We start from the raw sequence: 11,822 nt of genomic DNA, 5'->3' as shown, positions 1-11,822 counted from the left end.
AAGCCACATAAAATGTTACAAATGTCCGTGCCTTGTGGAGCCGCTGGCGGACGGAGAAGTCCCACACCTGCCGTCCACCCCCTCAGGGAGCGGGGCCACTCCCGGGGCCGGCTGAGGCGTCCCCGCGCAGCACCGTGAGGGGAGCGCGGCAACTGGAGGCGGCTCAGTACCCTCCACGCTCACCCGTGGCAAAGCCGGAAAAAATACTAAAGAGATTGAAGAAAAAAAAAAGAAAAAACCTACATAAAATGTTATAAATGTTTGTGGCTTGTGGAGTCGCCGGCGGGCGGAGGAGCCCCGCACCTGCCGTCCCCCGCCCCGAGGGAGCGCGACCGCTCCCCCCGCCGCGGGCTCGCAGCAACCTGTTGGTGCGGGCGCTGCCGGGCGGCGGGAGGAGCCCCTCGGAGGGGCGGCCGGGCCGCTGACAAAGGCGGAGCAGCGGCAGCCCAGGGCCGCCCCCGGCAGCGGGGCCCGGCGGGCAGCGCGGGGCTGGGGCTGGGGCCGGGGCGCTCGCACAAGATGGCGGTGGGGCGGCGGGAGAGCGCGCTCCCCTCGTAGATGTGGCCGCGGCGGCCCCTGCTCCCGGCGCCCGGCGGGGCTTACATGGCGCTGGAGGACCTGCTGCTTTGTCTCTGCTTCTCCGCCCTCGCTGTCCTGACCGTGCAAGGTGGGTGAGGAAGGAGAGGAGGGTGGGAAAGGGGTCGGTGCTCCCCAGCCCGCGGGCGGTCGAGGTGCCACCTGCCCTCACATGGGTAGTGGGCGGCTCCGCGGGGATGCGCTCCCTGGCCGGTCACCCGCTGTACCAGTCCTCCTTCCCCTTTAGTGGCCATTTACCCCAGTTGTCCTTTCTTCCCTTAGTGGCCGTCCCGTCCGTCCGTGGCCATTCCCCCCCTCTCCTCATCCCCTTCTTTCCTCCAGGTCGGACGATAGCTGTGCTCATGGCCCATGGCTAGATGGTGCTTCCTTTCGGGTCATCATTTAGGGGGTGATATTGGGGTGACACTTGCCACAGGAACTCCCGTCAGTGTATGGGCTGGGGGGGACAGCAGATCAGCAGCAGCAGCATTCCACGGCCTCTGCCTGGACAGTGGCAAGTTTCCGCCAGAGGGCCAGTGCCTGTGCCAGGGTGGTGGGGAGTGAAGCGCTTGTCCGGCACAGGATGGCTGAGAGCATACCCAGGTGTCCAGCAAGGCTGTGAAGGGATCCTCGCTTCCTTTGCCCTGCTCCTGCTGGCATGGGACACACGGGTAGGCAGATGTCCTGTTGGTCAAGGAAGTGACCCAGGAATAGCCATGCTCCTCGCGCTCGTGTTTGGCAATGGTTACGCAAACGGCACCGTGCGAGGGCACACGTACACGGCCGTCGGGCTTGTTGGTGGCTTTCTGTGGTTGCCATCGAAGTTTTGCATTGAGGGTCGGCTGAACTGTTGGACCTTGGGGTGTGGGGTTCCTTCTCTGTGTGTGCACACAGCCTGTAAAAGGTTTTGTTCTCATCCCTGAGAAGGGTTTGGAAAGGTACAGGCTGGCAGATCCGCACCAAAAAAATGTGAGTGTGTGCCAGGGAATTGCTCTCATTTAAAATCCCCCTAAACAGGGTATTGTGGTGCAGGAGCCATCCTTATGTCATTATACATTTTTATTCCTTTTATGATGCATTCAGGTTCAGCAGAGCATAATAACAGCACGTGGACTGCTGCAGGGTTGTTTCTATTTTCTTTCTTTTTTCTCAGAACCTTGTGAGCTCCTGTTAAGGGTAGGTTATGATTCAACATAGGTGCAGCTTTATGGTGGCTGTTGTGGAAGTGAATAACAGTCCATGTAAATGGCCTATTGTCACCAGTGAGTGTGGGTTTTCCTAGATGGATGGCAGGCTGTGACCCCACCAACAGCCGTGTGAGTAGCTGGACTGAGTGGGAGCTGTGTCTCCTGTGTGTTTGAGCAAACAGCCAAGTGGATCCCAAGGCTTGTAATGGAGAACAATCATTTAAAAAGAAAAGAAAAAAAAGCAAACCAGAAAAAATGGGGGTGGTGGAGTGGATGTTACTTTTTCCAAAACCACTTTAACAAGAAAACTTTAGATGGTTTGCGAGAATTTGCAGTTGTGGGTTCTTGGTGTTTCTTGCAAGCAATTAGACAACTAGTGAGAATTGTTGCTGTTTGTTTTCTAACAATGGGCCACATCTTGTATAGGGAGGCAGTGAGTGCATCTGCACAGTCCTTGGACGTGCTGCTGGGTACGTGTGGATGTGCTTTCCAACAGGTGGGTTTGATTCTGAAAAGAAAAACATGGAGTTGTTTCAATCTGAAATTAATTTGGCAGAGGATTGAAACGGTTTTGGGAAAGTCTGTGTTTGATCCCAAAGCCTCATGTGTTTTGATCCAAAGTTCAAGCCTCGCCAGGTATGAAGTACCCAGGAGAGAAGTAGAGTGTAAAACCTTCCCCCCTCCAGACTTGATGGAAGCAGTGCCAGTGTGTGCACTTGCTGGGGATGGGATCCAGTGTTTTCTGCTGTCTGACTTTGAGCCCGTTTTCCCTGCAGTAACAGGAAAGGGGTTTAAGGGAAAAAAAACCAAGCACTAAACAACCCCTTTCCAGTTGACTTCAACAAGGGGGCTGTGCTTGTTCCTTTCCTTGGGACTCTCTACAGGGGATGTGTTGGTGGGAAGTGCACTGAGCTTTCCATCCGAGGGATCAGCTGAAATCCATCTGGGTTTGTATAGTTTGGTTTTGTGGTTGAGTTCTCATGCTACGGAACAGATTTCCTTTTTCGACATCACCTCACTTGAGTTGTGATTTGTTTTATCCTTCCTGTCGCGTTCGCCTTGGCGGCGTGACCCCGCAGCCGCTGCCTGCCGTGCGAGCCCGTGCCGGGGAAGTCGGCGTTGCCATTGTTCGTGTCCCTGCTGCTGCGGCCGCCTGCGCTTCGCAGGATGTCACCTGCCTGCGGATCCACCGGCCCTGTCACCGCGGGACTGCGGTGTCACCGGGATGGGCGCTGCAGGGAAGGGCTGTTTCCTACAGGCCCCGAGAAACGGGGGGCACTGACACTGCAAAACACCGTGCACACAGCGCTGGCGAGGCTTCACCTGTATCCCGTTTCCAGGGGCAGCGTTCTCGCTGCCGTTGTGCTGCGGCTGTTGTGACAGTGGCAGTCTCCAAGCCAGGCACGGGAGTTCTTTTGCTGGCATTTCTGTTTCTCTTCTAGTGCGTGAAGCTGAAGGAGAAACTGCTCAGACTTGTTTCTGGTTTTGTCTCTCCTGTTTTCCCTAGCTTTTTCCTTTTTTTATGTTTGGGTTTGTTGTTTTTTTTTGTGCCTTCAAGTCCAAAGTGAAGTAGAATGGGCTCATTTTAGGGCATATCCCCCTCTTTTGCAGCAGACTTTCTCCTGGCAGCTGTAGCAGGTTTGATCTGCTGTGGGGGCCCCATGGGGATGGGTGACTGCTGGTGGTACATGAGACACTTCAGAATGGCACAAGTAAGAATTGGAAAATATTTGGCAGTCTGCCTTTCCCTGGGGATGAAGTGGGATGATTTTCCCTGCATGCAGCCTGGTTTGGAGATGGAGACAGCTTCTGTGGGACAACACAGGTGTCTCTGCACTGGGGGCACTCAGTTTGTGAAGTGTTGGGGTGGGCTGTGCATACAGGGCATCTCTCCTGTGTGCCCACTGTGATCCTGGGCCAGTTAGTTCATCTGTGCTGGCATCCTCATGGCCCATCTTTAGCCAAACGTGGAGATGCTCTTCTCTTTCAGAGGTGAGGATGAAATCCATCAATAAGTATTCAGCACATACATGATCTGTCTCACTCTAGTGCACAGCTATCCTGAGGGCAGAGTGCTGTGTTGTCCCACGGGTTTGTGACTCCTGATACCATATTGCTTGCCAGATGATTTGAATTTTTACCTCCCTTGGAGCTGCTTTTCCAAAGGCTGGCTGTTCTCCCAGGGGAAAAAATCTAGGTGCTTGTGGACCAGTCTGGGCATTTGCAGCATAAGAGACGCTGCTTGCACAATTTACACGCACCTCTCCTGGTTAAATGGCTTCAAGGCCATTAAGCCTAGTCATGGTTATATAATTAAGTTGGGAATTAATATTTAATCTGATTGTAATTTGTTGCTGGAATCCATCCCAAATTTTATCTCTACGTGAGGTGAGTGGGTACCTGAGGGAAAACTGAGGCCAGTGTTATATGCAGGGTATTTTTTGCGTGAACACTAGGAATTACAAGTCTGCCTTGGGTGACAGGATCCCTAACCTTTACAAACCCTGAGTGATCATAGTCATTTTGTTATCAGTAGGAAGCAAATGTTTGTTTTATAGTCAGCTGTAATACTAGAGGGGATATGGTAAATCCTTGTTATCAGTATTTGCCAAGTGTACTTTGGGCCAAAATCAACTCTGGTGCAATTTTGTTACTTTCTGGAGAAGAACTGGATCCACTTGCTTACAGTATTTTTAGCTGGTTTTTGAAGTTGAAGAGGTTTAATTATCCCATCCAGTTGTCTGTTCCTCTACCTTTTCTTTTTCTCAACAATCCCTGGACCTGCTGATCAGTCGTAATGAGTTTGGACATGGAGAATTCAGAGTTTTTGAAAATAAGTGACCAAGTAGAGGAGCTAGATGCAGTTTCTGCATGGACTGAAGGAGAGGCACTGGAAAACCCAGCTGTGGAAGAACCTGAAGTGCCTCAATGGCAGGAAGAGCTTTGAGCAGATCATGAACCTTGTTTAGGTAGGACTGGGCAATCCACTTACGAGGCATAAAACTGCAGGAAATCGTGATCTCAAGTCTTTGTATCCACTTGATTATTTTTGAGGTCTTTTCTGCTGTAAAACATGACTTATTATTACACCAGCATTTGTGTATGGGACTTGGTGTCTGTTTTGCTTTCCTCTCTTTTTGGGAAAGCACTTCCAAACACAGCATTTGGAGCTGCTGTGACTTTGGCCCTTTTTATGGTCTTTGTGTTGGTCAGTTGCTGTCTCTGCCTCAGTTTCCCCAGTTGTTCCCAATGGGCAGAGGATGCTGTTACACACTGTAGACATGAAGAACAGCATCACTCTAAGTACCATTATTGCATTTATTAAATCCCTTGAAAGTGGGAATAATTATTAATTTATTTAATCATTTAAATTATTAAATCCCTTGAGTAAGACCTCCAAATACTACTTGTGCTTTTCTGACTTAACAGCTTGCTGGTGAGAGGATCCACAGTTGATAGCACTGAATCTGCCACCTTCACAGAAAGCAGCATTGAGCTGTGTTTTCAAAAGCCCTCCTAGAGCTGCCAAACCCTCCATCAGACATGGGGGGAAGTCTGAAGAGCTTCTAATTTGTTTGACTATTACTAGTATAGTATGCTGAAATCATCTTTGAAACACTGTTAAAATTCCTAATTCTGAAGAGTGATGGAGACTTCAAGGGAGAGGAAGAGTCAGTGGTCAGTGTTTCCTTGTAGGAAGGTAAAAATCTGCTGGAGTTGCAGCTGGTGAGAGGGAAATTCCATGGGAGAGCCAAACCAGGTGTCAGAGTCTATGTAACACTGTCCTGTTTGCAGGTGTCAGGACACTTTGTGAGTGTGTAGGTCATGGAGCTTCTCCCTTGGACGTGTTTTTGTTCTTGTCACTGATGCCCTTTGGTGTCTCTGAGTCAGATCCTCTCCTGCTCCTAATCCATGTGATCCTGCTGTTGTGATATGGGCTTGCTTTATCTGAGAAGCCCAGCAGCTGCTGTGTCTTATCTCCGTGGGTAATAAACATGCTTTGTGGTGGTTATGATAAGCAATTACTGTGTTCCAGGGAAACTTTCGTATCAGATGTTCTCAAATTATTTAAAAATCTTTATCAGCGTTTTGAACACAATTGCCTTTTATTGCTATATGAAATTCAGCTGAGCTATGGAATAACCTGGTTTATTCTATCTTGTTTTTTTATGTTTTAATTTTTTTTACAGATCTTTCATGGAGTTCTTGAGGACAGGTCATTAATATTAAAGGTGTGTTAATAAAATGTGAGCATCCCCAAGGTTCGCTCTCAGCCCAGATGAGTGGGAGAATGAAAATCTAGCATGTGAAATATTGCATTTGTGCTCAATCTGCTGTGGCTTTTTCCCTTGTTCTGACAGACTTCCCTGGTCTCATTTCCTTCTCGGGTCTTTGAACCATGTTCCTGTTGGAGTTGGGATGGCTTAGCGCCTTGTTAAATGTAAGACTCTGGGAAATTAAACAGTTAAAATGGTGCTGGGATGGCAGAACTTGGTGGAGCAAACCTTGGATGCAGAAGCGATGCTAGGCTGGCAGCAGAGATGTGATAAAGTCCTTCATCTGTTTTACTCTGTGCTGGGAAATGTGCATCCTTGATTGTTTCTAAATTGACTGTCAATAGATGATAAAGTTAATTGGTGTGACCAAAAGGTCATTACTTAATGAAATGGATTTCCCATGCCCTGTCAATACACTGAAAGTTTTGGCAAAATCTTACTGTTCATGTACTCAGGGCTTTGATAAATCTTTTTTCAGAAGCATTATCAGTGGTTACAGGTTCCAGACTTAGCTCAGGTTTTGCACTTAAGTCAGGACTGCCCTCTCTGTGGCTCTTGGCTGGCTGTTGGATACAGCTGCAGAATGGGTGCATGTATTTTCCAGAAAAAGTTGGAATTTTCCCTGATACTAAAACTAGTCAAGGTTCACTGATGATTTTTTTCTGTGCATGTGAGAAGGCTTTTATGTTCTCTTGGAAATCTTTGTCTCTTTTTTGCTGATGATCTAGTGAAAATGTGCCCTTACCTTTCTGGGGTTATCTGTGCTGCTTTAAAGGAATGATGAGCATGGTCCTCCTAATTACACATACCCAGAGAGACTGAGCCAGTTTGAGCCCATTTCTATGCCCTGGCAGTCCCACCCACCTACCTGTCTGTCTGTCTGTGGCAAAGCCTTGAAAAAGCTCATAATGAAAGGACAGGGAGCTTTTCATGGAAAGAAAACTAAACCAAGGACTGGGGAGGGCAGAGTATTAGCATGTGTTCAGGCTGATGTTGGGAGGTCAGTATGTGGTTTGGGGATGGGACCTGCCTCTGGGTGGGAGATAACCTCCACTGAGCCCCTTATCTTCAGCAGAGGGGTACAGAGTGTGGTGTGGAGTGGAGGAGCTGGGTCTGCTGGCTTGGCTCCATTGTTCTTCTGCTTGATAGGTATTTCCCCTTGTCAGGGAGGCTAGGACAGTCCTGCTGTTAGAGAATTCAGGCTGTGACAGGAGGGTGAGCATATTCTCCACAGGTCTGTGTGGCTCCTGAAGGCACTTCTGAAGGCACTTGGTGTTTCTCCATTGCAAGGCATCTTGGCAAAATACCCTCAGATAAGATAAAAGGGGAAAAACAATCCCAGGATCTGATCCAACAGCAGCTCCTTTGCTGGGTTGGCAAAAATTGTTTAGATTTTCCCTCCCAAGAATGGTTTTGTAAACATAATACTGCCTATTAGCCATGCAAATTACTGTCATTGGTGGCAATTGTTGTGATGGAAAGATAAGTATCTTGAAACTCTGGTTTGATTCACCCCTCCTGCCCCCCCCAGCTTGCTAACCAGTTGTTTGTGTCAGTGCTGATTGCAGCTTTTGTCAGAGAAATCAAAATATTGATCAAATTTATTTAGCTCTATGTTCCCTAGGTCACAGTAAATGCAACTTTTCTTTCTTTTCCTTTGTACTCTGTTTCTCTGTACTGAAAACAAAAGGAACTGTTCCTCAGGAAGATGAACCATACATTCCCGAAGTCAAAAGTCATCCACTTGAAGAGGGTCCTTAGGAGCAGACTTCCTATCTGGAGGCTTTCCTCAAGAGTCTGTCAGTGGAAAATCTGGCGAGCAGCATCACCACAAGTACTATTGTAGAGTTTTCTTTACATGCAAAGTGGGGAGAGATGGAAGTTTCTCCCAGCTGCTGGCAGAGAAGAGCTTCCCATTTACTTCATGCTTGTGGCTGCTGCCAGGATTTGCTGTTTAGTAGCAGAGGAGTTAAGTGAGGGGTGAAAGGCTTCAGCAGCACTTCAGCATCTGGGCATGAGGCTGAGCTGTCAGATCATTCTTTGTTTTTTACACCAGTGAAGGCACTTGGGATAGTTCAATATGTTTAAGGCAAGCAGTATATTGTGCTGCCTTTTTGTGTACTGTGGGAAGCTGAGATGTTTCTTGTTCCAGGTTGAATGGTTGTGCTTGAAAAAGAGCATCTCTTAAAAAGTAGCACCCACTTCTAACTTAAACATTTGCTGTGGGTGCTTGTCCATCACAGCCCCTCGGGAGGCTGGTTTGACATCCTTGCTCAGTGATGTGCACCTTCAGTCTGAGTTCACCCAGCTGGGGTTTGTAGGGGTGTGTGAAGGATGTGTACCCTCACCGAATTTCCTGATAACCTGCTCTTTACTGAGCCGAGTACATGCAGGTCCTTAAGTCTTTCACCTGTTTTCCATCCATAATCTCAGCCTTCTACAGTAACAGTAGTAAGTAAGCCCTGCTTTTCTCAGCAGTCAGGTGTTTGCTCAGCTGGGGAAATCTTTTACTGCTTCAGTTCAAAGCCTGACTTCTTGGATCTGGACTGTGCAGATCCCCAGGGCACCAGTTCCTCCCAGCTCAGTGCAGAGCTGCCATTCAGCTCAGACAACCAGTCTGAAAGCTGGATGTGGCTTTCCAGATGTGATGGGATCAGAGCCAGCCAAGGGAAAAGTAAAGAAACTTTCAGCTCCAAAAGTGTCTCTTTGCAGAGCAGCCAAGGTGCTGCTGAGGCAGATTTGGGGGGGTTGCAGCAGGATGTTCACATGCAGGAAACCAGAGGAAGCATCAGGATGGGGCACATCTGTGTAACTTCCATTTAGACTTTAAACAGAAGGGTTAAGTTGGTATGTGGTATGTGCAGGCCTGTAAATGAAAATTCCTGAATACTTTTTTTGTGTATTTGAAAGTTTGTGAGGTTTAAAAAAATGCTGCCCTCATAGGGAGTATTTTCTTCTCGCCAGAAGAAAATTTGTTGGACTGCAAATTTGACAGAACTGATTTTTATAGCATTTTCTAAGCTGAACTAATTGTGTGTTTTGGACGGGGGGGAAACAACAATGTGGATGTGTGTTTTTATATAGATTTCATTAAAAAGGTGACTTGGATTATTCTGCAAGTTTTCTGAGAAATGTAAATGTTTCTTCTGGAAAATGCAAGTGATTATAGGCTGGTGACTAACGAATAATCCTTGACTAATATGGGTTGGACTCAATTAAGTTAATCTCTGCTCAACAGTAGTAAAAGTTGGATAAAGGAGATTTTGCGAGGCTGTTGTTGACCTGAACATGAGAATGATCACACAGCATTCCCTGAAATAAAACTGGCTTTCTGAAAGAGACATCATTCTCACAACTTGCTCCTAACAGTAGAGAAGGAGCTGTTCAAAGTGGCCCAAAATGGCTTGGTTATGAAGATGAGGGTTTCTCATATGCTGGTGTTATGAGCTGAGGCACAACAGACCTCATTAAAGGAGGAGCAGCAGTAATTAGTGTAGATTAATGGAAATAAGTCTGGTTTTAGTAATAAATGAAGTTGTATTCCTTGGTCCAGAGCAGCTATAGTGCTCATCTAGCAGTTGAATGCACAGAGGCAAAACTCTCCTCACTGTTGAGAAAAGAGGGTGATCTGGAGTGTTTTTGTTGAAATCTCAATGTAAATCCAGGTGTTGTTTTCAGATGTGTTTTGGTGAGATAAGCAGAAGGCCAGAGATGGCCAGGGAGAAGCTTCACGTCCGAGCCTGGATCCACATTGATCCAGGAGGGCCCCAAAGTGGTGTGAGAGTCCTCAAAAGGATTCTGCTGCTCAGATACTGTGTGTCAAAAGCGTGTCCTTCACCATTTGGAAGCACACCCGGGCCTTTTACTGCTTTGTCCTCAAACTGTCAGGTTTCAGCTGGCTGCAGCTTTGGAAAACGGAAAGATTTATGTGCTCTGAAGAGAAACTTGCGCTGACAGTGGGTAAATGCACTGTAGATGCTGGAAAGTTAAACAGCCTAGTATGTGTGAGGCATTTTTGAAATAGGTTGTGAAATGTATTTTCCTCCTGTTGTTACGATAGATGTAAGTTTAAGTTTGGAAATGGGAGGGCAGATTTGCACCCATTCTGACCCTTTCTTCTAACCATGTTCAAAAGTTTGTACTGCTCCTTGTTTTCCTCCACCTTTATGTGCATTCCTGTAGCCACAGATATGGCTGTTATATTGCCATATTGTGTTTTTCCTAGCACAATCCCTGAGAGCTGTAAGAGATCAGTTTGGTCTTTGCATGGTAACTGAGTTTCCAGATCACAACCAGATACTGTCTTTTCAAACAGGACTAGGTAAGAAATTAAACCAGGAGGATTAAAGTCCCAAGGTGGACACGTCCTTGGTAAGATCATGCATGTCTAGCTCTGAGCACCCCTTTGACTTAACATTTTATCATCTCCCATTTTATTATTTTCTCTGTCAAGCCTCCTCTTTTATCTGCTATTGTGCCAGCAAGTCTGGCTGGCTGCATTGATAACATACCTGTGGATAAGTGATAACAGAAAGAAGCAGGGCAGGTCTAGATAAAGCAGGGATGGTCCACACCCATGGAGGGAGCTGCTGTCAGACTCTGCAGCTGAAGCCAGGCAGTGAAGCCCAGATGGGTTTTGTGACTTCCCGAAGGACATGTGGTGGGTAGTGACAAGGCTGTCCCTGGACAGGCTGGTGCTTTGTCAGGACTGCCCACGGTGTCTGTTCTCTGTAAAATTAACTCCTGCCCTAAATCCCCCTCACCTTTGCCTTGTGTTCCTGCGCTGTGTGGGTGGCTTGTGTGTCCTTGTGTCCTCCCAGGGAGGTGGCGCCTCTCTTGGGGCGATGTGGGCTTGCAGTGACAGTCGTCTGCACTGAGTTATTAAAATGTACTTTTCCATTAGTTCTCTTTGTTGCTGTTCTGAATTGTCTTCTCTTCCCCTGTGTGCTGGCTCATTATTTCTTATTAATTCATGGTTTGTGCAATTACCTGGGAAATGCAGTAGAGTTGGCAGGAATTTGACGAGCCTGACTTCTCTTCTTGAGAGTAGACGACTTACTTTCGATGCTTGGGTTGGTTCTTGTCCTCTCTGAGTGACAAGTTGCACATCTAGGCCTTTCTGCAGGGACTCTGCAGGACAGGCTGGTTGTTTGGAGAGAGCTGGAAAACACTAGGAGTAGGAAGAGGGTCTGTACGTGTATTTCCTTGTGCTCCTGGTAGGATTGAAACCAGAGCTGTTCATTGACATTCTGTAGCTGCTCTGCATTATGGCTTTACACCCTGCCCTGAAGACACACTCCAGACTTGAACCTCAGCCTATCAAGAGCAAACAAGAGAGGCTCTTTGTTTAGCTTCAGAAGACAGAATTATACAATAAATAGTTCTAAATACATGCCAGGTGATTTTGTTTGTTGTGAAAGCTTTCACCTCAGTCTTAGGAGTGTTTGTGTCTTGGGTTGTCAGCGAAGTGACACCCCTGTAGAAGGGTTTTCTGCCCCTTTTTTTTGAAGACAGTATTTCAGGTAAGAACAAAGATGTGATCTGGTCTTTTTCTGAAAGGAGAAAGCCAGCACACAGCAAGATAAGAGGGCTGTCACTGATTAAAATGTGGCAGTTTGGCTGCTTGTACCTTGTGTTTTATTGGCAAATCTGTTGTGCCCCTGGTTTTCCCATATGAATGCTCTTCTGTTTCAAGGGTTGTATTCATGCCTTGATTTCTCAGCTGCTAGGAAGGGCCTCTTCTTGATGGAAGCAGGACTAAGCTGTTTCCTGGATGGCTTCA

The 11,822-nt window shown here is 47.3% G+C and overlaps 1 protein-coding gene across 3 annotated transcripts in view; it reads left to right on the top strand.

The window, feature by feature from the left end:
* Positions 1–478: 478 nt before the first annotated feature.
* IGDCC4 (immunoglobulin superfamily DCC subclass member 4) overlaps positions 479–11,822 on the top strand; it is an 86,932-nt gene continuing 75,588 nt past the window's right edge. For 2 of the 3 annotated variants that reach the window (XM_015639403.2, XM_015639402.2), the window contains exon 1: positions 479–667. In XM_015639403.2, coding sequence (XP_015494889.1) covers positions 559–667 — 109 coding nt within the window. In that variant the 5' untranslated portion in view covers positions 479–558. Of the gene's footprint in view, positions 668–10,588; positions 10,701–11,822 lie in introns of those variants that run through there. The other variant, XM_033516966.1, reaches the window with a different exon arrangement.

The sequence above is a fragment of the Parus major genome, chromosome 10 (genome assembly GCF_001522545.3).
Source record: "Parus major isolate Abel chromosome 10, Parus_major1.1, whole genome shotgun sequence".
Lineage (NCBI taxonomy): Eukaryota > Metazoa > Chordata > Aves > Passeriformes > Paridae > Parus > Parus major.
Note: the sequence above shows the minus strand (reverse complement) of the source record. Positions and strands in the feature narration are given on the sequence as shown.